General features: G+C 42.3%; 1 protein-coding gene across 3 annotated transcripts in view; it reads left to right on the top strand.

The window, feature by feature from the left end:
- The window catches only part of LOC120066271 (S phase cyclin A-associated protein in the endoplasmic reticulum-like), a 130,507-nt gene that overhangs the window by 13,336 nt on the left and 90,244 nt on the right, over positions 1-26,927 (top strand). For 2 of the 3 annotated variants that reach the window (XM_039017541.1, XM_039017543.1), the window contains exons 2-7: positions 16,673-16,790; positions 17,865-17,941; positions 18,166-18,363; positions 21,981-22,016; positions 22,652-22,752; positions 26,403-26,519. In XM_039017541.1, coding sequence (XP_038873469.1) covers positions 16,673-16,790; positions 17,865-17,941; positions 18,166-18,363; positions 21,981-22,016; positions 22,652-22,752; positions 26,403-26,519 — 647 coding nt within the window. The remainder of the gene's footprint in view (positions 1-16,672; positions 16,791-17,864; positions 17,942-18,165; positions 18,364-21,980; positions 22,017-22,651; positions 22,753-26,402; positions 26,520-26,927) is intronic. The other variant, XM_039017542.1, reaches the window with a different exon arrangement.

The following is a 26,927-nucleotide window of genomic DNA, read 5'->3' as shown; positions in this document are numbered from 1 at the left end:
AACCAGAGAGACTACTGCTACGAATGTTTCCTTTTTATAAGCTATACAGGGGTTTGCTTGCTAGAGCACCCTACCATCAGAGACATGAGGACACTATCCAACCTAGAACTGAGCTGCCAGACTTGCAAGGACAGACCAGAGACAACTTCAATTAGCATTGAGGTGTGAAGTAAAAGGTGTCGAGGCCTTTGGGCCCAACAAGTGGCAGGAGTCTTTGAAGCCCACTCCTGCTGTTCAAAGACCATCCACTGGCATTTTCTACAAGAAATCTGCCTCCAGAAATAACAGCTTCTCCCAAGTGGGTTTGACACCTACTCCCGTTGCCTGCTGCACTGCTGCTTGGATTCCACCTGGCGATCTGTTCACCATCTGCCCTGGCCTGTCTCCACCTGTCTGGTACAGGTACCCCATCACACTCCCCCCTCTCTCCCGAGCTTTCGCTTGCCTCCAGCACACACACTGTTGGGGCGAGTGACTCTGAACTTTATGGTGGAAATTACAAGATTATGTTATAATTTTATTGCATGAAATGGTTGTTTTATGCAACAGAATAGAGGATTCTTAACTATTGTTTGTGTGTTCTACTGAGGATGGGCCTCTGGGACATAACACTGACAGGAGATTTATGATGTAGTTTGGGTGATATAACCTAAAGAGACCGCCTTCCAAAGCATGAGTTGTTATTTCTGTTCTATATGGTACCAGGGAGAGATGACCCCAGGGCCAGACCCTGGTCAGTACACAAAGATAACTGTTTTTACAGCAGATACTTTAATTCACAGCAGACAGTATCTTCCATACAAATCTTAACCTTGTGACCCATTCTATACATCTGTTGTTTGTCATGGAGGTTTTAGCTATAAAAGACCTTGGTACTTTTGTCTCGGGGCTCTCAACGAATCATCTGAGGGTGATTCGTCAACCAGCCATCATTATCGTAGAGCACTCAATCGATTCACTTTATATGTGTGTGTTGTATTGACCTGCTCCCTTATTAATAAGTGATTAAAAATGTAGTTTAAGTATTACTCTGACTTGTGTGATAAGTTTCTCTCCTCATTTGATAGTAAAGAAATTAACCACCACAACTTACAATGGCTAGCCCCAAGTCATTATATACACTGCTCAAAAAAATAAAGGGAACACTAAAATAACACATCCTAGATCTGAATGAATGAACTATTCTTATTAAATACTTTTTTCTTTACATAGTTGAATGTGCTGACAACAAAATCACACAAAAATTATCAATGGAAATCAAATTTATCAACCCATGGAGGTCTGGATTTGGAGTCACACTCAAAATTAAAGTGGAAAACCACACTACAGGCTGATCCAACTTTGATGTAATGTCCTTAAAACAAGTCAAAATGAGGCTCAGTAGTGTGTGTGGCCTCCACGTGCCTGTATGACCTCCTTACAACGCCTGGGCATGCTCCTGATGAGGTGGCGGATGGTCTCCTGAGGGATCTCCTCCCAGACCTGGACTAAAGCATCCGCCAACTCCTGGACAGTCTGTGGTGCAACGTGGCGTTTGTGGATGGAGCGAGACATGATATCCCAGATGTGCTCAATTGGATTCAGGTCTGGGGAACGGGCAGGCCAGTCCATAGCATCAATGCCTTCCTCTTGCAGGAACTGCTGACACACTCCAGCCACATGAGGTCTTGCATTAGGAGGAACCCAGGGCCAACCGCACCAGCATATGGTCTCACAAGGGGTCTGAGGATCTCATCTCGGTACCTAATGGCAGTCAGGCTACCTCTGGCGAGCCCATGGAGGGCTGTGCGGCCCCCCAAAGAAATGCCACCCCACACCATGACTGACCCACCGCCAAACCGGTCATGCTGGAGGATGTTGCAGGCAGCAGAACGTTCTCCACGGCGTCTCCAGACTGTCACGTCTGTCACGTGCTCAGTGTGAACCTGCTTTCATCTGTGAAGAGCACAGGGCGCCAGTGGCGAATTTGCCAATCTTGGTGTTCTCTGGCAAATGCCAAACGTTCTGCACGGTGTTGGGCTGTAAGCACAACCCCCACCTGTGGACGTCGGGCCCTCATACCACCCTCATGGAGTCTGTTTCTGACCGTTTGAGCAGACACATGCACATTTGTGGCCTGCTTGAGGTCATTTTGCAGGGCTCTGGCAGTGCTCCTCCTGCTCCTTCTTGCACAAAGGCGGAGGTAGCGGTCCTGCTGCTGGGTTGTTGCCCTCCTACGGCCTCCTCCACGTCTCCTGATGTACTGGCCTGTCTCCTGGTAGCGCCTCCATGCTCTGGACACTACGCTGACAGACCCAGCAAACCTTCTTGCCACAGCTCGCATTGATGTGCCATCCTGGATGAGCTGCACTACCTGAGCCACTTGTGTGGGTTGTAGACTCCGTCTCATGCTACCACTAGAGTGAAAGCACCGCCAGCATTCAAAAGTGACCAAAACGTCAGCCAGGAAGCATAGGAACTGAGAAGTGGTCTGTGGTCACCACCTGCAGAACCACTTCTTTATTGGGGGTGTCTCGCTAATTGCCTATAATTTCCACCTGTTGTCTATTCCATTTGCACAACAGCATGTGAAATTTATTGTCAATCAGTGTTGCTTCCTAAGTGGACAGTTTGATTTCACAGAAGTGTGATTGACTTGGAGTTACATTGTGTTGTTTAAGTGTTCCCTTTATTTTTTTGAACAGTGTATATATATATTTTTTCTTGTGCATTTTGCTATTTGCCTCATGACTCCTGCATGCTTTTTGACTACAAACTTTCTTTATCCAACCGTGGGACAGACTGTTTGTTCCCACACTCGGGACTCTGACTCTCTATTGGTTACACAGACTTTTGGCCAGCCATCCTATTCTAACCACCTCTCGCCGGCTTTGTATTCATGTTACCTGATGAAATTGCTGTATAATATGATCGTGTTGCCAGCTGATGCACATTCAGATGTCATAAATCAGCACTGCAGAGCTCTCCCTGTCCTATGCCGTGCCTTGATTGTATTACTGTTGATGATATCTGGAAATGTACATATACACCCTGGCCCATCTACTGTTGCTAGCCCCAATTCTGATTTGTGCTCTGATATCTGCTTCACTGATTTCTGCTCTCGTAAAAGCCTGGGTTTTCTGCACATTACCCGTGTCCGAAATTAACTTTTTGGCTCACCTGCCAAGGGGACTGGTAGATGAATAAATCCACCAGCCAAGCATATTTTTACCGGCCAAAATAATAAATTGCCTTTTTGCGTAACATATACATTATTTTCAGTACATTTCATTGAGATAATAAGGTATTACGTTGAATACAAACTTAAAGAAGAGGCCAGGGCAAAATTTGAAACAATTATTTTAATATATTGATCAACGGTTAATCAAATCAAATTTATTTGTAGAGCACATTTAAAAACAACTGTAGTTGACCAAAAGTGCTCTACAGAGTGCAAAAATGCCAAACAGTGGGCACACAATGAAATGAACAAAACCGGTCAGATACAATGAATAAGAGTACATAGAAGTCAAAACAGGGCAACAGCAATGGTAAGATAGTTATGAGAAGTGCAGTGGACATAGAACTGGTGCTCTACTGATATAAAGGGGAAACAGGGGAAGCAGATCTACAAATCCTTTGCTTTGAGTAGAAATACCCTGATAAAATACAGGTAAATAGAGACTTATCACATGCTGGTTAATTTTGGCTGTGGCTAGATTTAATTTCCCAGCTTGAATACAACAGAATAAGTCTTGAACTCAAAATTCTACTGAAGTATTTGCTATTAAATGTAATTAAGGATCAAACATAAAAGTACATTTAAAGGTTTTGTAAATCTATCAGATGCTTAATAATAATTTTAATCAACTTAAACCTCATCAGACTCCTCACTCTCTACCGCAATCACCCTCTTTGCATGGTCCATGAAGTCTGGCCTCCTGACAGAGTCCTGGTGCCACAGCATCACAGCTTTTATCAGATCATACTCCCTGATCTCTGGAGAGGACAGCTGGACCATGAGGTCTGACAGTGTATCAGACTTTAGGTTGGACCGCCAATCAGTTTTCACCTGTATTAAAACCTCTTTCACATTCAGCTGTGGTGGCAGGGAAGAACAGGACCAGGTCAACCAATCCCAGCAAGTCAGGGCAGGAATGCTGATGGCTCCTGTTGACACGGAACCAGGACATCTTCTGCAGGGACTGAGGCTCTTGGTACATCAGCACCTTCAGGACAGTCCACTGGTCAGGGATCCTTTCAACATGGATGCCAGAGGTCTCCAGGACAGGCTTGAAATGGTCCACCAGGGTTTCCAGTTCAGTGTCACCAAAATCTAGAATAATTGTATACATTACAACAGGCATCATGCAGTTTTAATTCTCAAACTATAAACATTTTGCTCAGGTGTGTTGTGTGTCATGCAGGAAGCCACAGAAGCGGATAACAACAGCCTCCCTCGCAGTACTGCAGTATTTCCTGGCCTTGGCCTGCTGGACATTTTAGGCATCAGCAGATTGAATCTGAAATGCATAAAGAACAAAGATTGCAACCGTGTTTGTTGTCATTTACTGGACATGATGACTTTTGGAGTACTTAGCATAGCAATCTAGACAAGCCCCTGTTAACATCACAGGAAGTGGTCCAGTGCAAGCAATAGGTGTCCTACCCATCGGGTACTGCCAATTCTGGTGGGCACCAGTGGTGTGTGCCCAAGAGCCTGAAAGCTGTTTACCAGGTTTGCCCTGTTCAGTGGACTGGTGTGGTAGGTGTAGAGTCCACTGAGGAGGTCTTCTAGTTTCTGAAACTTCACATTGGACCGGATGGCATCAGAAAAGGTCAGTTCAAGGCGGTGTGCCATACTGTGGATGCCGATTTGATGTATGCCCTGTCCCCCTTCAGCCGGCTGACCACACCATTCTTGGCTCCGGTCATCACAGCAACTCCATCTGTTCCCAGAGCGACCAACTTGCTCACGCACTCATCACACACTCCCTCCATGATGGCACTGATGGCGTTGCTTATGTGTGCCATGTCTGCCTTCTCCACCAACTTGATGCCAAAAAACTTTGACTCGATCTTGCCCTTGTGACAGAATCTGACATAAACTAACTCCTCCTCTTTCACAGACCTGTCTGTGGAGCCATCTGACATAATGGAGAGAAATGTTGGGTTTTTCAGATTCTCTCTGTTGTTGTTTCTCTCCACCTCTGCAATATGGTTTATAAACTCTTTGGCCTGCTTCTCATTTCTATATGTTGAGCCCACAGCGATAACCTTTTTAAAATTTTTAATCCAAAATGCAAACATCAAATTAATTAAATAATTAAATATACAATCAGGTTATCCAATATAGCTGGCACTTGATTGTGCTAAATTTGCCTTCTACCCTTTGTTTACTTAAGGATCAATACTATAAGGCTGGTAAAGTAAATTGTGTCACAATGCTTTAAAATCTAAACGGCATCTGGAGACAAACATTAAAATAGAATGTTAGAGCCATAGGAAAGCATGGAGATCCATGTCAGCATCAGTAGGCCTATAATTTTATTGTATTTATACACTATTTTGAGAAGAACCCAAGCTTATCAAGAGCTGAGAAATAACCGACTACTGGACCACGTCTGTTAAATAGACTTGAAAAAACTAGCTACAAAAGTAATAGTCTAGCTACAAGAGTAACAACATTTTCACTTACTCGCACATCCACTCGAAGTCGAAGTGGTCTCGTCTTCTTGCCAATGGCATGTAGAGTCCTAAACAGTATCTTCGTGCTGTACTGCTCTGACATTGCCATTAGCGCCGTCACAGAGGGGGTCAAGAGGAGAGGCTCCGATTGAGCCCGGGACACAGACACGTAGGCAATGTGACACTTGCTGTGTTCATGGTCACGAATGTTCTCCAGCTTCATTGTTTTATTTCCGATGACAAATTAGTTGTTTCTGCTTTTATCTTCACCATACTGGTGACACACAGAACAACTCATCACCACAGCCTCAGCATCATACTGTAGCCAGCCTCTTCAAACTCCTTTATCTCCAAACCTCCATTTCTCACAAAACATTCTTTTTTTAATGTGATTAGTCCTCCTTTTCGTCGGTGGGTTTTCGTTTCAAAGGTTGGCTTATTCCAGGTAAACCAAATCAAATTTTATTTGTCACATACACATGGTTAAACGCTGCCACAACAGCTATTTAATTAACGGTAGCTAGCAGCAGACCCGTGGCAAGTGAGTGATGTCGAGTAGCTGGTGTCCCGTATGGTAAACAGTGCCGCGAATCTAGGCGCACTAGAGACGGTCTGTGGCTGGCAAACATGAGTAATTTCCTCCGAGCCATCATGCCAAATATTTTATTACTTTACTATTTTGGTACAAACATTTACCCGCCAGTGTGTCGGATAGCCTTCTGAGATTTACTCGTCAAATGGAAAATCTATCTGCATTTGTCGCTTAGCGGGTGTTTTATTTTCGAACCCTGACGTTAACACTAGAAGCTTATTACCTAAAATGGATAAATTGAAAGTGTGGGTTCACACCTCCAATCCAGATGTGTTGGTCATTACTGAGACATGGTTGAATATTGATGTTAACCTTTCTGGTTATAACCTTTTTTGGCAAAACGGATCTTCCAAAGGTGGGGGAGTGGCAGTCTTTACCAAGGATCACCTTCAGTGCTCGGTTGTCTCCACCAAGTCTGTCCTCAAACAATTTGTATTGCTGCTTCTAAGCATTCAACTTTCAAATAACTCTTTGTTGACTGTTGCTGGGTGCTATCGTCCTCCATCAGCACAGGCCTGTACCCTACCTGCCCTAAGCTCTCTCCTGGCCCCTTACACTAAGTCTGAATTTGTCCTGCTAGGTGACCTAAACTGGGACATGCTTAAACCACCTGACCAAGTCCTAAAGCAACATGGCTCCCTAAATCTTTCTCAGATTATTACCAATCCCACAAGGTATGACTCCAAACACACACAAAAGGCTACTCTCCTTGATGTTATCCTCACAAATAATCCTAATAGCTATCAGTCTGGTGTTTTCTGTAATAATAGCTATCACTGTTTTACAGCCTGTGTTCGTAATGGGTGCTCAGTGAAACGACCTGTCCTGATTTGTCATAGACGCTTGCTAAACAACTTTAATGAGAAAGCCTTCCTTCATGAACTGACCTCTGTAAAATGGTATAGAATCAGCTTGATCCCCTCTGTCGAAGAGGCTTAGACCTTCTTTTTGGATATTTTCAGTGTTATTAACAAACACCCCCCCCCCCCCCCCCCCCCCCCCCCATAAATGATAATTATAAACAGGTTCAGTCCCCGGTTCGACTGTGATCTGGCAGAGTTACTCCACCTCAAGAATTGCATTTGGCAAAATACCAGCAACAGTGTGTGAAAACCTTGTGAAGACTTACAGAAAACGTTTGACCTCTGTCATTGGCAACAAAGGGTATATAACAAAGTATTGAGATAAACTTTTGTTATTGACCAAATACTTATTTTCCACCATAATTTGCAAATAAATTCTTTAAAAATCCTACAATGTGATTTTCTGGATTTTTTCCCCCTCATTTTGTCTGTCATAGTTGAAGTGTACCTATGATGAAAATTACAGGCCTCTCTCATCTTTTTAAGTGGGAGAACTTGCACAATTGGTGGCTGACTAAATCGTTTTTTCCCCCCACTGTATATGAATATGAGCTGGATTGCAGGTCTTTTCAATTTGTTTATATTAGTTTGTGCTCGTTAGCATATTTAGCTAGCAGGCTCCATTCGCTATTACTTGTGCTAAAAAGACGATATGGAAATCTGGGTACCGCCCAACCCTGTGAGTGCTTATTCCTAATTTTTAAGTGCCAAAAAACGTGGAATAAGTAAAGGCTGTGATTTTCCCTAATTGTTAAGAGTCTAAAAATGTGGAATAAGCAAGGCTTCGATTTTTGGTAAACAGATGGAAAAGGGGTCTTAATTAGGGATCAAATCCCTTTAGCGGGATCGATTTGACAACATCCAGTGAAATGGCAGAGCGCCAAATTCAAATTAAATTACTATAAATATTTAACTTTCACGAAATCACAAGTGTAATACATAAAAATAAAGCTTAACTTCTTGTTAATCCAGCCACCATGTCAGATTTCAAAAAGGCTTTACGGCAAAAGCAAACCATGAGATTATCTGAGGACAGCACCTCGCATACAAATGCATGACAAACATTTTTCAAACAGGGAGGTGCGACACGAAAGTCAGAAATAACAATATAATTCATGCCTTATCTTTTGAAGATCTTCTGTTGGCAGCAACACCTCACGGCACAACGCCTCCCCCCATGTGACCTACTTGTTGTGTTTATGTACTGACATGTATGTGTAACACATACACTACCTGTTAATGTTTTTAAATGTAAAGTCTAGTGTCTGTCTTTTTCGTTATGTGTCAGACCCCAGTAAGACTAGCTGTCGCCATTGGCGTCGGCTAATGGAGATGCTAATAAATCAATTCAAATCAACACATAGTTTTGTCACAACTGTTGCATTAAATAGCAAATGTGCCTACTCTGGTCTTAGCACGTGTACTCCAGCCAACAGCTGGCAGATAGTGTTGGTAGGCTGTGCTGCTAGGTTAGTCTACATGAGATTATTATGGATAACATATTATGGATAGAATATTTGTATTTGTCAAATGACAGTCAAGCATCAATCATCATGTCACCAGAATCAGACTCTCAATATTTATTGGAAAGGAGCATCAAGATCACCGTGCACTTTCACCACCCTGTGAAATTCATCATAACTTAATTCATATTCATCTGTAGCTTAATAAATTGCATGGTTTCCCAAGTCGTAGTGGGAGGACCACACACATACCATGTCATCGCGTGACTCCAAGTTTACTTCGATATGATGGTTATTATATCAATATTTGCCCATAAAGGCGTTTCCCAATTGTTGCATAATTAATTTTACCAACACAAAGATCCCACCATGTCGAACAAACAAATGATCTGTTGGCATTTATAAAATTGTACCGAAACGTCCAGTTTTCATTACAGCGGTCATGATTTTTCTTTATACGGTATGAATTTACTCACATAACTGTGGATAGAAGTATGGTTATTGTCATGGTAATATCATATTGTTGTTCACTTCATTCCATGCATTTTATATTTTCCAAATAAAAGAACTTACAACGACTTTCTATTTTATGTTAAAACGCTAAATAATCTCCTGGTGGATAACAAAGTCAAATCTACTGGTAACACAATTAGACTATACAAATTGCTACATTCATTTGGACATGGTTATTAAAATTGTGGCTTGAACCAGACTCCAGGTTCTCTGAGTTCTATCCCAAGTCGTGTCATGGGACAAATTGTTCTCTCAAGTCTCAACTGTCACTGACAGGCACTACCATTCACAAAGACTACAACAAGACCATTATTTCCACGACACTGTTCAGAAGAACTAATTAAAACACTACCATGACCGTTTTATATCTACTATATGAAGTGTCTGACAATACAGTGGTACTTCTATCTTTTAATTAAGCCCATGCCATCTCTTTGGTGTGAACCTCCCACACTACAGTATTACAGTATCCTAGTATGCTGACAGAATACATGCTGATATGGCTCATTAGGTTTTAAACATGCATAAACAGCAAGCATTGTCCTGGTCTGTTACTATTTCATGTCCTTCGGGAATATACACAACTGACCTACTTAAAGTGAGCAAACAAATGTAGTTTTTTTTTACATATAAGCTGGGAAATTCCATAGTAAAATAATTTTTGACTCAGATTACTCACTTTAAAATGTATGCCAAACTAAACTAAAACCATTGATCAAAGTTAACAAACTATACAACTCTATGCAGAAGGATGACTTGGGACAGTTTACACAGAACATTTCACAAAAACACATTTACTGGAAGAACTGTGTAGATCAAAGTTTGGTAAATGAATTACGGGAAATCTCCTTTAGTTTTTTTTATGCGATCACATTTTCCCCAAACTCTTAAATATCTGCTCCGAACTAAGGTTTAAAGTTGTTCGCAAAAGGAATGTGGGGTGTCAGTTATGACAATTTTGAGTTTGTTTTGGTTATTGAACCAAAGGTGAAGTGGATTTACATGTCTTGCTAATTGCCTATAATTTCCACCTTTTGTCTATTCCATTTGCACAACAGCATGTGAAATTTATTGTCAATCAGTGTTGCTTCCTAAGTGGACAGTTTGATTTCACAGAAGTGTGATTGACTTGGAGTTACATTGTGTTGTTTAAGTGTTCCCTTAATTTTTTTGAGCAGTGTATATACTGACACGGTGACTGAATTCCTCAGGAAGTGTACAGATGTTGTTCCCACTGTGACGATTAAAACAAACCAAACCGTGGATAGGCCTATTTATATGCTTTATAATGCTATGTCTGTATTTGATTAGAGCTTTGATTGAAAATTCAAGCCTGACGCTACCTGAGTCTGATGAGCCCTACATTAGACATTTTTAATGAGCCCATGCCCAAAAAGCCCAAACAATTGTGCCGTTATCCAATACATACAGTGCATTCAGAAAGTATTCAGACCGCTTTTTAAATTCTCATTAACCTACACACACTTCCCCATAATGACAAAGCGAAAACATGTTTTTAGACATTTTTTGAAAAATGTATTACAAATAATTTGTTTATGTAAATGAGGTTTCAGACCTTTTGCTATGAGACTCGAAATTGAGCTCCGCTTCATCCTGGTTCCGTTGATCATCTTTGAGATGTTTCTACAACTGGAGTACACCTTTGGTAAATTAAATTCATTGGACATTATTTGGAAAGGCACACACCTGTCTATGTAAGGTCCCTCAGTTGACAGTGCATGTCAGAGCAAGAACCAAGCCATGAGGTCCAAGGAATTGTCCGTAGCGCTCCCAGACAGCATTGTGCCGGCATATATCTAGGGAGGGGTACCAAAAAATGTCTGCAGCATTGAAGGTTCCCAAGACCACAGTGGCCTCCATTCATTCTTAATTGGAAGAAGTTAGAAACCACCAAGAGTCTTCCTAAAGCTGGCCGCCCGGCCAAACCGAGCAATCGGGGGAGAAGGGCCTTGGTCAAGGAGGTCACCAATTACGCAATGGTCACTCTTGACAGAGCTCCAGAGTTCCTCCTGTAGCACTCCACCAATCAGGCCTTTATGGTAGAGTGACCAGACGGAAGCCACTCCTCAGTAAAAGGCACATGACTGCCCTCTTGGAGTTTGCCAAAAGGCACCTTAAGACTCTGACCATGAGAAACAAGATTCTCTGGTCTTACTGAACTTTTTGACCTGAATGCCAAGCATCACATATGGAGGAAACCTGGCACCATCCCTACGGTGAAGCATGGTGGTGGCAGCATCATGCTGTGGGGATGTTTTTCAGCGGCAGGGACTGGGTGACTAGTCAGGATCGAGAGAAAGATGAACAGCGCAAAGTACAGAGATCCTTGATGAAAACCTGCTCCAGAGCGCTCAGGACCTCAAACTGGGGTGAAGGTTCACCTTCCAACAGGAAAACGACCCAAAGCACACAGCCAAGAGACTGAATGTCCTTGAGTGGCCCAGCCAGAGCCCGGACATGAACCCGATCGAACACAATCTGGAGAGACCTGAAAAATAGCTGTGCAACGCAACGACACTCCCCATCCAACCTGACGGAGCTTGACAGGATCTGCAGAGAAGAATGGCAGAAACTTCCCAAGTACAGGTGTACCAAGCTTGTAGCGTCATACCCAAGAAGACTCGAGGCTATAATCTCTGCCAAAGGTGCTTCAACAAAGTACTGAGTAATGGGTCTGAATACTTATGTAAATGTAATATTTCAGTTATTAATACATTTGCAAAGATTTCTAAACCTGTTTTTGCTTTGTCATTATGGGGTATTTTGTGTAGATTGAGGGGGGGAAACAATTTAATCTATTTTAGAATAAGGCTGTGACGTAACAATGTGGAAAAAGTAAAGGGTTCTGAATACTTTCTGAATGCACTGTATACATCGAGAACAGGATTGTCTATTTGGATGCTAATTGAATTGGAGTGAAAAAGACTGCGAGAGTGTTCTTGCATGCATTGATTTTTAAAGCAACGATATTTGAGTAATGGGCTGTTTTTAAAACTGCAGCTGCAATTTAAAAAAAATACAAAATCTTGGTCTGACTGTAGTTGCTGTCACGAACCGGCTACCACCCTTTTACTCATCCCTGCTCCTTAGAGGCTACTGCATAGACATGGAACACTGGTCACTTTAATAATGTTTACATACTGTTACCCACTTCATATGTATATAGTGTATTCAAGTCAAGTCCATCCTATTCAACTATTGCTTTACATGTACTGTTCTATCCTATGTCTTCTTCAGATATACTATGTATTCTATCCCCATACTGTCCATAATGTCTGTGGCGGAAAAGTCCATCACTGGCCGCGGGCAGTGTTTGGTATACTAACACACGCACACACACTCATCGCCCCCTCCCTGCTACGTTAACTTGTGTGTCGACACAAGTTAACTTCGCTATCTTAGTACATACATTACAAACTTTATTCTTACCTCCCGTTAGTAACAGTTTGTTATGGTATAAACAGACAAGCATTCATGTTTAAGTTGAGAAACATTTATTGTACTTATCAATGTTATGGATGAGCGCGCTGTTTGGTTCTGTTCCTCTTCTCCGTCTCTGTAGCTTCCGGGTATGCTGGGATAAGGACCAGAGCTATGGTAATCGAGCTGGGATAAGGACCAGAGCTATGGCAATCGAGCTGGGATAAGGACCAGAGCTATGGTAATCGAGCTGGGATAAGGACCAGAGCTATGGTAATCGAGCTGGGATAAGGACCAGAGCTATGGCAATGGAGCTGGGATAAGGACCAGAGCTATGGCAATCGAGCTGGGATAAGGACCAGAGCTATGGCAATGGAGCTGGGATAAGGACCAGAGCTATGGTAATCGAGCTGGGATAAGGACCAGAGCTATGGCAATCGAGCTGGGATAAGGACCAGAGCTATGGCAATCGAGCTGGGATAAGGACCAGAGCTATGGCAATCGAGCTGGGATAAGGACCAGAGCTATGGCAATCGAGCTGGGATAAGGACCAGAGCTATGGTAATCGAGCTGGGATAAGGACCAGAGCTATGGTAATCGAGCTGGGATAAGGACCAGAGCTATGGCAATGGAGCTGGGATAAGGACCAGAGCTATGGCAATCGAGCTGGGATAAGGACCAGAGCTATGGTAATCGAGCTGGGATAAGGACCAGAGCTATGGCAATCGAGCTGGGATAAGGACCAGAGCTATGGCAATCGAGCTGGGATAAGGACCAGAGCTATGGCAATCGAGCTGGGATAAGGACCAGAGCTATGGTAATCGAGCTGGGATAAGGACCAGAGCTATGGTAATCGAGCTGGGATAAGGACCAGAGCTATGGCAATCGAGCTGGGATAAGGACCAGAGCTATGGCAATGGAGCTGGGATAAGGACCAGAGCTATGGCAATGGAGCTGGGATAAGGACCAGAGCTATGGCAATGGAGCTGGGATAAGGACCAGAGCTATGGCAATGGAGCTGGGATAAGGACCAGAGCTATGGCAATGGAGCTGGGATAAGGACCAGAGCTATGGCAATGGAGCTGGGATAAGGACCAGAGCTATGGCAATGGAGCTGGGATAAGGACCAGAGCTATGGCAATGGAGCTGGGATAAGGACCAGAGCTATGGCAATGGAGCTGGGATAAGGACCAGAGCTATGGCAATGGAGCTGGGATAAGGACCAGAGCTATGGCAATGGAGCTGGGATAAGGACCAGAGCTATGGCAATGGAGCTGGGATAAGGACCAGAGCTATGGCAATGGAGCTGGGATAAGGACCAGAGCTATGGCAATGGAGCTGGGATAAGGACCAGAGCTATGGCAATGGAGCTGGGATAAGGACCAGAGCTATGGCAATCGAGCTGGGATAAGGACCAGAGCTATGGCAATCGAGCTGGGATAAGGACCAGAGCTATGGCAATCGAGCTGGGATAAGGACCAGAGCTATGGCAATCGAGCTGGGATAAGGACCAGAGCTATGGCAATCGAGCTGGGATACGGACCAGAGCTATGGCAATCGAGCTGGGATACGGACCAGAGCTATGGCAATCGAGCTGGGATACGGACCAGAGCTATGGCAATCGAGCTGGGATAAGGACCAGAGCTATGGCTGGGATAAGGACCAGAGCTATGGCAATCGGGCTAGCTTTGTAGTGACTGTCCCGAATGGCTCGTTCATGTGAATGGGCGTATTGGAGGACACCATGTCAGTAGTGATGGGATTTTGTAAATGTGTTATATTGTATCATGAGAAACTGATTACAAAGGTGCAATGTATATAATTAATGTTTAGCTGAGTGGAAAATGTAGGCTTTGATGATGGTAATGGCTTCATTAATTAGTGTTTGGTATGTTCTGATGGGAGGGGCTTCCCCTACAAAAGGAGCGCCTCTCTCAGTTCAAAGGGGTGACCATTTTGGATTGAGCTGTTGATGGGGCAGCATTGTTTTTAGCTGTCCCATAATGTATACTTTTGATGGCAGTACTGTTGTTTCTCTTCCGGATTCAATATGTAAATAAACACCCTTGCACAGAAGTACTTTTGCGCCTCCGCCATCTTTTTATTTGATAGAGGTTAGATTTTTCTGTTTAATCTTCTGGCTTACTCTACGCGGCAGTCTATACATCCCATTATATGGAAGGAGAGTTTACATACATTCTATACATCCCCAACCTGGAAGGAGAGTTTACAGTCTAACCAGACACCTAGGTATTAGAATATGTGGACAATTACAAAGTCAGAACCGTCCAGAGTAGTGATGCGGGCAGGTGCGGGCAGCGATTGGTTGAAGAGCATGCATTTAGTTTTACTTGCATTTAAGAGCAGTTGGAGGCCACAGATGGAGAGTTGTATGGCATTGAAGCTTGTCTGGAGGTTAGTTAACACAGTGTCCAAAGAAGGGCCAGAGATATACATTATGGTGTTGTCTGCGTAGAGGTGGATCAGAGAATCACCAGCAGCAAGAGCGACATCATTGATGTATACAGAGAAGAGAGTCGGCCCGAGAATTGAACCCTGTGGCACCCCCATAAAGACTGCCAGAGGTCTGGACAACAGGCCCTCCGATTTATGATTGTCTTAACTCACCATCACTGTGGAGCTTCTCAAAGTAATTTTTCCTTCTTCTCGAACAGCAAGTAAACAAAGTCTGTTTTTACATCCATTGAGAATGACAATAGTTCCTCAACGTAGCCTATTTTAAAAAATCTTTACAGCTCTCTCCCTTTCGATTACCACTCAGCATGAAAGGTGAAATGTCATGCTCTGATCCGGTGGGAATTAAATAAAATAGGCCTACCTGATTTATTTCTTATCCTTACAGCTGAGTCTGTCTGTCCAGAGCTCACTGACCTGGGAAACTCTGAGGACCCAGAATATGTTATACAATGTTGCAAGTTTACTAGCTTCAGGCTGGACCAAGTTAATCCAATACTTGATACAATGTTTCAAGTTCCTTGCAGACAGGCCATGCACAGCCAATGGGATTTATAGGATATTTATATTCCTCATGATATTTTCTACCTGTTGGCTGCAATGTTTTTTTGTTATTTTTGGCTTTATGTGGGCTATTTTTACATATTGGCAATGGCAATAGAAGTTACTTTTAGATAAGTATCATTTTCACTGTTGGCACTGGGAATGTAAGCATTTCGCTACACCCGCAATAACATCTGCTAAACGTGTATGCGACCAGTAAAATTTGATTTGACACACAGATTTTTATCCGCAAGACGTCAGTTTGGTGGAATCACTCCACTGGTGGGAGAATGTAAATATTTTCTTTATGCGGATTTTAGAATATTTGCATGAAAATCTGTTGTCAATTGGATGGAAACCTAGCTAGTGTCAAAAAAACTAATTTATTTTGTGCTTATGGAGAACATAAACCTAGATGCCAGGCTTTCTCAATAGATGTTAACAGCAGTCTTTAATTGGCATTGCGAAGTGGGACTCACTGCTTATAAAGCTGATTTTCTTTTGGTATTCATGCATGGGATCCTCTAGACCATGTTGTGATGTCTGTCTGTGCATATCTGTGTGTGTGTGTGTGTGTGTGTGTGTGTGTGTGTGCACATAGCATGTGAGTGCGAGAGAGGGGAAAAGAGGGGGCGAGAGCCAGCTAGGAGTGAACAAGAGATTTTTGACATGACTAACTCAATGCTACATGAGGTGCGAGTTCAGAGACGAGTTCAGAGACGTCTCTATTAAACACAGTACTCTGCATTTATGTATTATAAGGCATTTGATGCCCCATTCTGATTAAAACCCATAACCTAGAGACTTATGTGTACATGTCCTCCTGTTACCAAGCAACATAACATGCTGGTGTGAAGAACCCCATTGTGCTTTTCAAAACTTCACATGCTTTATCTGTCCAGTTTGGGACAGGTCTCCTCAGATGGCCATAAAACATTTGTGCACATTCTCTAGTGTAGCCTAGTCTATATGTAGGCCAACCCTGCTGCATAAACATTTCCATCTGCCGTACAGAGCACCAGCTTTTATCAACAGCTTGTTGTCAGTGTTATAAACTTGCCTAGTTACGTTTTGGTATTTGGTACCATTTGACATGATCCCCATTTTGTCTGCAGGCATCCTTTCAGCGCTCAAACAGCCATGACAAGGTGCGGAAGATTGTTGCAGAGGAGGGCCGTGCTGCTAGAAATCTCATTGCCTGGAGTGTTCCTCTAGAGAACAAAGAGGAGGAAGGTCAGTGATGTCAAAATGCACACAGGCACACTCACATGCTAAAATGGGGCTTTCAATACTATGTCAGATTAATGACTGTCTTAATGTACACAGTGTTTTTCGCCAGATATATTTTGTTATCTTGGTGGGTATAGAATTGGTTGGATGGGCAAACTCCAATGTTCACCTCCAGTGGCAGGAGCTGATGTTGACTTTTATAGTGCATGAATCAGAGGGCATTGGGGTGAGAAAGTCACAAGTCCAGACACTGCTCTAAGCTGTAATACAACATCTACTATAACAAAATTACATCCTCAAATTCACCTCTGTTGTTCTTTCGATTGGCCCCACATCTATACTACCCCTCACTGAGACGACTACAGTAGATAGATTAGAGATTGCCTGCCCTCTGATATTTCTATACTTGAGACGGTATGCAACGTTGCATTAGGGATTCCAACTATTAAGTTAAACTGGTGTTAAGATGTACACTGATAATGTGTGTCAGTTCATTAGTTTAAAAATATCAATATGACTCTGATTTAATGAGCTTCACATCCACTGACTAGGCAGAAAAGTGGGGGTTGTTTTAATTGATTGACGGAAAACAATCAGTTTGCCCGCTTTTAAACAACACGATTGATTATGATTAGGAACATGCATTAATTAACCCAGTTAATCCTTTGAATGAACAAAGGCAGAATATTTCATAACCGGCTGGATAGGTTCTGCAATGGGTAACTACAATAAAGAAGAAAGCTGTTTAATCTGTGATACCAATAACCTGCTCTTGCTCACAGCCTTTTCATTGTAACAGGGTTGTTTTTCCACAGTATTTGGGCATTTTGCCAAAGTAAAAACCTTTTCCCTACTCTGACAATGTTGGGCAGAGAACAGCTTGAGAGAGAGTGTTTTTCTCTTGCAGGGCTTGTTACAGGCCTGTGTTATGTAAGGTGTGTGTGAGGTTCTGCACTTTTATGTTTAGTTCCTCCCTCAGGCCATATTCTATCTTTGACAAAACGAAGGGTGACCAGATCAATGTAAAAGCCATGTGTGTATTTCAGAACTAAATGTTTTTATTTTTATGTTTCACAGGGAAGTCCAAAACTCATACCAACACCCATTTGAGGAACCAGCGGATCAACTCTGGTCTGCACAGGAATAAGAAACAGGTGTGCATAACACATCGTCAACTCTTAAACTAATGGGGATAGAGGCCAATATTAGCCCACATATTCAAATTTTGCCACCCTTTTATAAAAAACCGTAGTAAAAACTAAAGATGTGTGAAATGGTTTGCTCACTGCTATTTATTCACCTTTACCACTAGAGGGCATTGTAGATGTAGTTGCATCCTATTATTTGTCTTAAATCTCCCCTCCTGCTGTCTCCACAGAATGCAGGACTGGACAGCAAGAGTACAGCCGGGGCCTTGCTTGAAAAGGGAGCAGAGAAGAGCCCCTCCAAAGCCAGGCAGCCGCGCAAGGTGGACCTGCGAGCACGATACTGGGCCTTCCTCTTCGACAATCTGCGGCGGGCCGTGGACGAGATCTATGTCACCTGTGAATCTGACCAGAGTGTGGTGGAGTGCAAGGTAGGGACCCAACAGACTGTCACACAACACCTCCTGTCATATTTTAACTCTAGCTACTTCAACAGGGTCCTTCTCAACAAGCTCACAGACGATAAATATAAATAAGTAGTTGAAGGCACTGCAGATCATCATCAACACTAGAGGGAGATATTGAGTTGATAACGGAGGTTCTCCCCCTCTCACATTCCTGTTGTTCTCTGGTTAGTGTCAGAGGGGCCTTTGAAGGCTTGCTGGTGAAATAATTATCACAAGGCACTCTCCTGGGTCTGGCTGGAGGGGGTGGATGTTGATGACCTGGTGTAAACAGTGTGGATTTGTGGCGTGTGGTTTTCTAGGGTTGTGCTAGTGGGCTTGGAATGGAGGCTGGGTTGGCCGACTGGAAGGGAAGCCATGCCGGAGTCTCTGTTTGGGACAACAATGAATGTGAACTGAAAAACTGAAAGGATAGGCTACTGATAGCACACAATAAGAAAATTGGGATTTGTTATGAAATTGTTGCTGCTTACAACTGAGTTTCATTCCAAAACACTATACATCCATTTTCAGGAATATTGGTGAATTAGCTTTTATTGTTAAAAGAGTACAAAAATAAATAATGAAATAGATTGGTGTCTTTTCACTCCCTAATCATGACCTGGGGTTGTTCAATGTATTTGTTTAAAATCTATCACTTGATGGCTTCATTTCAGAGACATATGGCTACCTTCATGTGTGTGTAAAATAAGATATTTTATTCATAGATTTTAGATGTGTATGAAAATGTTTTTTTTTTGCAAAATTCTATATATCCTCCTCACTCTGAGAACGTAGTAGTACTGCTAGGTTTTACAGTCAAACGTAACAAATAACTACCTTTATTATAAAGAAATGTACAAATGATACATCAATATAAAAAAAATTATATATAATTCAATACAATATGAGATCTATATGTAAAATATTTCCATTTTACATTTGTTTCATTTAGCAGATGCTCTTATCCAGAGTGAATTACAGTAAGTGCATTCATCTTAAGATGGCTCGGTGAGACAACCGCATATCACAGTCAAATATAGAGGATACAAACATTCCATTCCAGCTAAACAATGGATATATAGCATTTTGCAAAATAACACATTTTCATACACATCTAAAATCTATGAATAAAATATCTTATTTTACACACACATGAAGGTAGCCCCATAAGCAATCATTTCTGATGAAAAAACACAAATGTGAAATATTGGTGGATATAGCGTTTTGGAAATAATCTCAACTGTTATCAGTGGTGTACACCAGGCATGGTATGTTGTTGAGTGTCACTCCAGCAGCACACTAAAGCCCTTGTTTACTAGGCAGGGCCAGTAGTGTAATACTGCTTCAGGGCTGTCCTGCCATGTTGATCTGGCTCTGCTCTGCTGTATTGATGAGTCTGCCATGCTGCATTATGCTGAGCATGGTTGTGGTGACTGCGTGTGGTCAGTGCTGGAACACACTGCCCCTGCCTGTGGTCTCCATGCTGACAGTGGGGCTGTGTGAGATGTAGTCTGGCTGCTGTGTTGTGTTCTCACCCCAGTGAAGTCTAATGGGCTGGGCTCATATCCCCGTCAGTCCCACGACTCCCACCCAGCCAGCCTCAGCCTGGCCCTAATGGACTGACTGACTCTCTAATAAATGATTGAATTAGCTGGAGGGGAAGCAGAGTGCTCTGATACCACCCGGCCACAATCCCCTGGAGTGGTGTAAATCTGCACTTTGTGCTCTCGCACAAACACAAACAGGCCCACTGCGCTCTGCCACCCACAGGCACATAGCGCTGGCCTGGTGATGTGACATCACTTTGTTCTCAGGCCTATAGACTAGTTTAGACATTTAGAACTGTGGGGAGAGTTTGATTGTGTGCTTCTGTTGTTTGAATGAGACTAACAGACCAACAGATACAGTTCAGCCCTTCCTTCATCAACACTGGCTCCTCCTGTGTGGGACCCTCCAGCCCCAGCCAGGAGAGCCAGCCCATGCAGCGATCTGATTTATGCTTGTATATTAATAATGCCCACATCTCTTTAACCCACAGCCCCCAGGTCTAATTAGTTATTTCTTATAAACCATTTGTTCTGTCTGGGCCCTGATTTATGCCACATCATACTATGCTACCATGAAGGGGAGGAGAGCTACAGTAGAAGGGATCTACAGCATCATAAATTATGACATTGAGGAAGCTTCAAGGCAAAAACAAACATGATTTGGCACACAATATATTGTCAGAAACTAAAAGTGAAATTGGATGAACTTTCACTCTAATAAATGTTTTTAGCATTTCATTGTTACTGAAATGACCATGTTTTTACTGTTCATCAGGCTTCATATGACCTCTAGCAGGTTTAAACCGTTATGCAGTTATCAGGAAATCTTAAGTACTTCTACTTAGGTGAGTAGTATTTGTCGGCAAGTGTGTTGGTTTGTGTCGTGAACATGGTTTTCAGTGCCTTCACGCAGTGTCACACCAGGCAGTGCCTCCCTCTGTCCTCAGCTGTTGCAGCCTTCATTATCAAATGAAAGCAGCAGCAGAGGGCCTGGCTAGGGCTGTTAACTAGCTCTAATCAGCAGGCCTGCTGCTGGACACATCTTTCACTGGGCTGACTTCTCTATTAACTAAAAGCACTGTGAAGCTTTACTCTCAATTACCACTCCCTCCCATACTCCCCATCAATCACCACAGCTCTGCCTGGGCTGACTGCTGAGGAGGGGACAGATGGGCAATAGTCTTCACAAGCCAGTATGTCCCCTCTCTGTCGGTTTCACTAGAGTGCTGGGCGGAGGAGAGGACTGGCTCTAGCCTTCACAACTTACTATGTCCTCTCTGTGATAAACAAACATGAACCTCGTCTCTAACAAGTAGGTTAGTGCACATACATTGTGATTTATTGTTTTTTTGACCATGTCAGATGACCTATAATAATTAAAGAAATATGACTCTTGTGTAGCCTACCAGTTTGACTGAGTTCTAAGATTTTGTATTTCGATAGCCACCTTCACAGAGGATGGGAAATGAACAGTGGGTAGAGTGAGATTGTGTATCGGATGAACAATAGGTGGCGTCACCGGACTCTCCCTGTGCCAGTAGCAAGAAATGATTACAAGCCAATTAAATTTGTCTTGGCCCCTCTGGTAATTTCATTGATAATTTCACCTTTTGTGGTGAAAAGGTGCCCCACCTTTTGTGGTGGATCAGTGGTGCAGGGAGAAGTATTTTTACTGAGATGTTTTTGTCTTCCCTTGTCATGGGCTGAATAGAAGGGCCTCTTACCTGTTTGTGTGGGTGAGATGTGCTCCACTGACTGTGACTGGGCCTTGCCCAGATTCCCACTCCTCTGTGTTATAGAGGTGCAGGGGGCGTTTGGGTTACTGGAGCCCCAGAGTGCTGTGAGATTTGGAGCTGGATAGAGCCTCTGAGATTCTCCACAAATAGAGACAATACACAGGGTGCAGAGATCTGTGCCACTTCTCCCTTACTATGGCTGTTTCCAAAGTTAACCTATTACAAGACCACACTGAATAGTCTGAACTGAATTTCAAATCATAATCTCTAAAACAAAGTAGTTTCTCATTGTACTGATATTATATGTGGATGATTGCAGGGCATCAAGCATCTAAAAAATCTTAAGGGACACAAGGTACGTAAGGATGGCTGGGGGGTGGAGCCCCCGTTCGTAAGTTGGAGAATTTTTCAAACACATGAAACAGCTTTTTCCTGCTATCTAGAGCTATAATCGTATTGTTAATTCTATGTAAAAAAAAATATATGTAACATTTTATTAAACGTATATTTTTCTGCATATCTAAGCATACCTCTTGAGCTGTCGTTATCCTCCTGACTGGTGGTTCTTTTTTTAAAGAATCTAAATATGCTTCTTTGCATCTGCTAAAATCTGGGTAAAAGATTTAAAGGAATGTAAGTTTTATTCAGTACATTTAGTTATTCCTTGCTTTTCTAAAACCTATGAACCATGCCAGCTAACATGGTTAATCTAGCTACTCTAACCTGATTAACAGCCTGAAATGGCTTCTTGGTAGCTAGGCTAGTTATGAGGTTGGGAGATTGGGAACTTGTCTGGGCTAGCTAAAGCATACTTCATAAAATTGACAAGTGGCTAGTAGTGTTACAGAAGAGAAAAAAATATTGGACAAATCTGAGTGGGCAAGTACCCCTGCGCCCCCTATGGGCATGACGCTTCTGGATGTTTGTGTGATTGATGATGGATACACTGAGATGCCCCCGTCTGTCTGAAAGGTGTTTGTCCTTATTTAGGAGGTGCTGATGATGTTGGACAACTATGTGCGGGACTTTAAAGCTCTCATCGACTGGATCCAGCTGCAGGAGAAGTTAGAGAAAACAGATGCCCAGAACAGGTGATCGATCGATGTCTTGTCTCTCTCTTTCTCTCACACAGATGTATGTATGCGTGTGTATATATGCGTGTGTGTATGTATATGTGTGTGTATATATATATATATGTATATATATATATATATACATACACACACCTCTATATATCCATTAGCGGCGGCTGTCGTAGAGCTGGGCGATTATCGATTTGATTAATTAAAAAGAATGTCTTTGCACAATATTCCAAATGCCTGTATCGCAAGAATCAAGATTTTGTTATTTTTTGTTATGTCCGCTTGTTCACGTGTTGTATTTTTGGTCTCATCTCTTTCACTCCTGTGCTGTATGCACCTCCCCATTTACACCAGAGATCTGTATATAATGAAAAGATGCTTGTATCCGCCCTAACAATGTGATTCTTTGTCCCAAAGGTGGGAAGACAGGCGACAAGCTTAGGTCCAAAATAAACCCATAGAAATGCATTGGGCTTATTTCGGACGGATTTTAGCGAACGTGAATCCTCTCTCTTCACCACTTCCTCTATGGTTTACACACACCAGGACCCTACCCTGTCTCTCACGCCAACAAAGTTGAGAGATCACATGGACACCAAAACACATTGAGACATTAGTTTACTGTAATAGAGAAGTTAACTTTTCTAACCATACCCGTTTTACATCTCAACTACTCAAATTCCACGTAGAGCAGACACTACCAAAACGAGAGTATCAATGAACATTGATTCTGTAAAATGAATGCTCAGGTTGTCGTACACGGGATTGGGGTACCACATACCGCTAGCAGCATTTTAGCCAGACTGTTATACTAGCTGTCTAGTCTGTTTATAAATGTGCAATAAAGCATAACACACCATTTTATATAAGGAATTGGAAACTCGTTCTCATTCTGATAAATAAGGTAGGCCACTTGATTTCAACATCTGACCAAAGTGGACAGGCTGACATGCTTTTCAAACAGTTGGAGACAGACAGAAGGGTGTGTTCATAACAATTCACCTGTTCAACCTCGTTAGCTAGCAAATAGATCCAAGTTGGCTAAACTTGAAATATAAAGATTAGCTGGCTAAGCACGAGCATGTGGACTTGAGATTGTTAATGAGACCTGTGTTATTTTCTATAGCCTAATGCCTGCTACAAGAAGTTAGTCATTTATTAGTGAATGTGCATTATGCATGGTTCTAGTTAAGTGTGTAACAAAAAGGGCATTTTCATAGACAGACTTGAAAGCCAGATCTGTGACTATTACAACAAAAAAGCAGGTTAAAATATGTGGATGAAATAAATACACTTATTAGTGGGTCTTGTGGTTGTGGAAGGCTTATATTTAGCCTAGGTATAACTTCACAAGCCCTGAATTCATTAGATTATTGCTGACTGTTTGAAATGCTGTGTATTTTACCTTTAATTGTACAACGCTTATTTAGAGAACATACACAAAATCGAAATGTATATCGTGAATCGCACATAAGTTTGAACAAAATGTAGATATGATTTTTAGGCCATATCGCCCAACCCTAGGCTGTCGGCTAATCAACCGATTACAGATTCATTTTCCACTTCATATTAACTAGGCTACTCTATATTTAAAAATTTAAATTCACTAGTCAGTCGAGCCCTCTCCTGCTGGAATGAACGATATGCATCTTCTAGCGATCTATTGATAGGATAGACACCTGTCAGTCACAAAGCGAGCGATGACAGAAACGCAGTCTGCTGTCTATCCCGCCTCCCTGTATAATTTTTGTGTGCTGGGGTTGGTTGCAGTCGAATTTCTATACACGGGAGAGAGCAGATGCTGGTGAATTTGTATGTCCCATGTAATGTAAGCGGTAACGATGAGTCAAAATCCACGATTTAGCCTAATATTTCTGGCATAATCACGTGTTTCACGTAGCTAGCCTCGGAGTCTTGGAGCATAGTAGGCTATTTACTGTGCTTTGACAACTAAACAGCAAGTGTTGACTAGTTTTATAAAAGCTGTCGAACTGGCTGGATAAAGTCGATCTCCCATATCCCTTTGCCATTCATAAATCATGCAACGTGGTTACACTATGTCCATGGTATCGCATCCGGACAAGTAAACCAAATTATTTCCCAGGTTTCCTTTCCTAGGATGACGGGACTTGCCAGACAGTGACTCTAAAAAATTGTTTTAAAACAGTGACGCTAAAGTGAGCGACTCGACTTGTCAGTGTAGCCTATCGAATCTGTGAAAGAGACATTTATTTGGCTCCCTGATTTGCATAGCTTACTGGTAGGTTTCTTGACGATTATCTTTAGATAAATTATGAAAACATTCGATGAAGATGGTGAATCATCACTGCAGGAACAATAGGTAGTGGAGTGCCTCATTATGGTCCAAATACTGTGTGATAATTCGGGCCCAAACGGAATCCAGACATTACAACGGAATTTAACAATATAAATGTTTTTATTGACTTAAGTAGGGAACCAACTAAAGGTATTGAAAATGTTTTAGTTTTCCCAAGTTTATCATAAGACATGAGCAGAATGCGTCAGTGATAAGTATTTGCTGTAACTTTCTGAAGAGGCAACGATAATGTCCCTGTGTGTGTGCGCGTTGCGCGTGTCTACCACTTTGTGTAGCCGTTAGCGATGATGCTAATGAAAACAGTCTTCTGGTAGATGGAGTCTTTCCCAAAAACCTTCTCAGTTAAATCTTAACTACAAAGTAGCCTATGCTTACCTGGCAGAATATCCAGTGGGTATTTGTTTTGCAAACTCTACCATCATGTGCGCAACAAAAACACCGCTAAACAACAGCCTCTTGCTAGGTGCACACTTGAATTAAAGGGTAACTACACCCACAAATCCAAAATTCGTTTTTCCCAGACCTCAAAAGTAGTCTCCAGATGTGGTTTAAGCATTTGTGGATTTAGAACGTCTCGTTGTGGATTTAGAACATCAAATGTGTTTGTTTTTCTATTAAACGTGATTTTGACAGCGAAACCCTAAACTGAAAAAAAAACTTGAAACCTACATTTTTCAAGATAATGTGGGCTATTTACTAAATATTTCTGTTTTAATAAAACACAATTTGAAAAACAAACATTGTGGCCATTCATATCTTGCAATAAAACCGTATCTAAGACATGTTAAATGTTAAAGGTTTAATGTTCTCCAACTTAGAACATTTTCCTGATCATATAGAACTGGACAATATCCAAAACAAGACATTAGAATGTACCAAAATAGAGCTCCTTCGGCCAAAAAATCCTTTGCCCCGGGGCACCTGGCTGTTTCTATTTGGCTGGGTACTCACACTGCTTTCGCTCTGTCTCGCTGTCACTAGCTCTCACTCTCACCCCCATCGCTCCCTGAGGGAACCTCTAAGTGACATCTCTGCTCCATGCCATTGAGTCACAAACAGACTGGATCAATGGCTTCTCTTTAACACAATGACCACAACACCTGTTAATTGACTAAGATATAAAAATCCAAGCTTTTATGTTGCCTCCCAATTTGTACATTTTACATAGACTGTTAATCAATCAGTCAACCTTTGTTTCTGTGTTCCATTAATTGAATTGTTTTTAGCTAAAGTGAGACAAAAATCTCACCCTGAACTATGGTACTACAGTATATTACAAGTTTATGAAAAACATTCATTTCTTTGTCCCCTCTGAATCCAGACCCACGTCTTTGGCTTGGGAAGTGCGTAAAATGTCCCCAGGTCGTCATGTGTTGCCTAGCCCCTCATCGGACAGAATGGTCCCTTCTCCTAGTGCTCGCCGTGCCCTCAACTTTGGGTAAGATTTCTCCATCTCATTTTTGGTTCAGTTGACAGCCCTAATCTCTACTGTTTCTGATCTGAGCTCAAAGTGCTTACCATCATGTTTATGTAATGACTGACAGTCATTATGAACACACAGCAGTCATCAAAATCCCTTGTTGTTTTACTTCCCATCAGCACATTCTGGGAAGCAGTACAATCTGTTGTGCCTCAGCATCTTTCAGCTGCAGCCTGGCTGACATTACGTGTAAAATGGTCAGCCATCATTAGATGTTTACAGTTAGCGTAAAGGGAACACAAATGCTAAAACTTTAACTAATCAATGTAAGATATGATGTGCCGACTGGTCTAGGTTGGTAGAGGCTACTCTGATCTGATAAGGGGATTGATTGCTGATGGCGAGGCATTTGTTTAATGTAATTTG

Source organism: Salvelinus namaycush, chromosome 21 (genome assembly GCF_016432855.1).
Source record: "Salvelinus namaycush isolate Seneca chromosome 21, SaNama_1.0, whole genome shotgun sequence".
Lineage (NCBI taxonomy): Eukaryota > Metazoa > Chordata > Actinopteri > Salmoniformes > Salmonidae > Salvelinus > Salvelinus namaycush.
The sequence above is the reverse complement of the archived record's forward strand: the minus strand, read 5'-3'. Positions and strand labels throughout refer to the sequence as shown.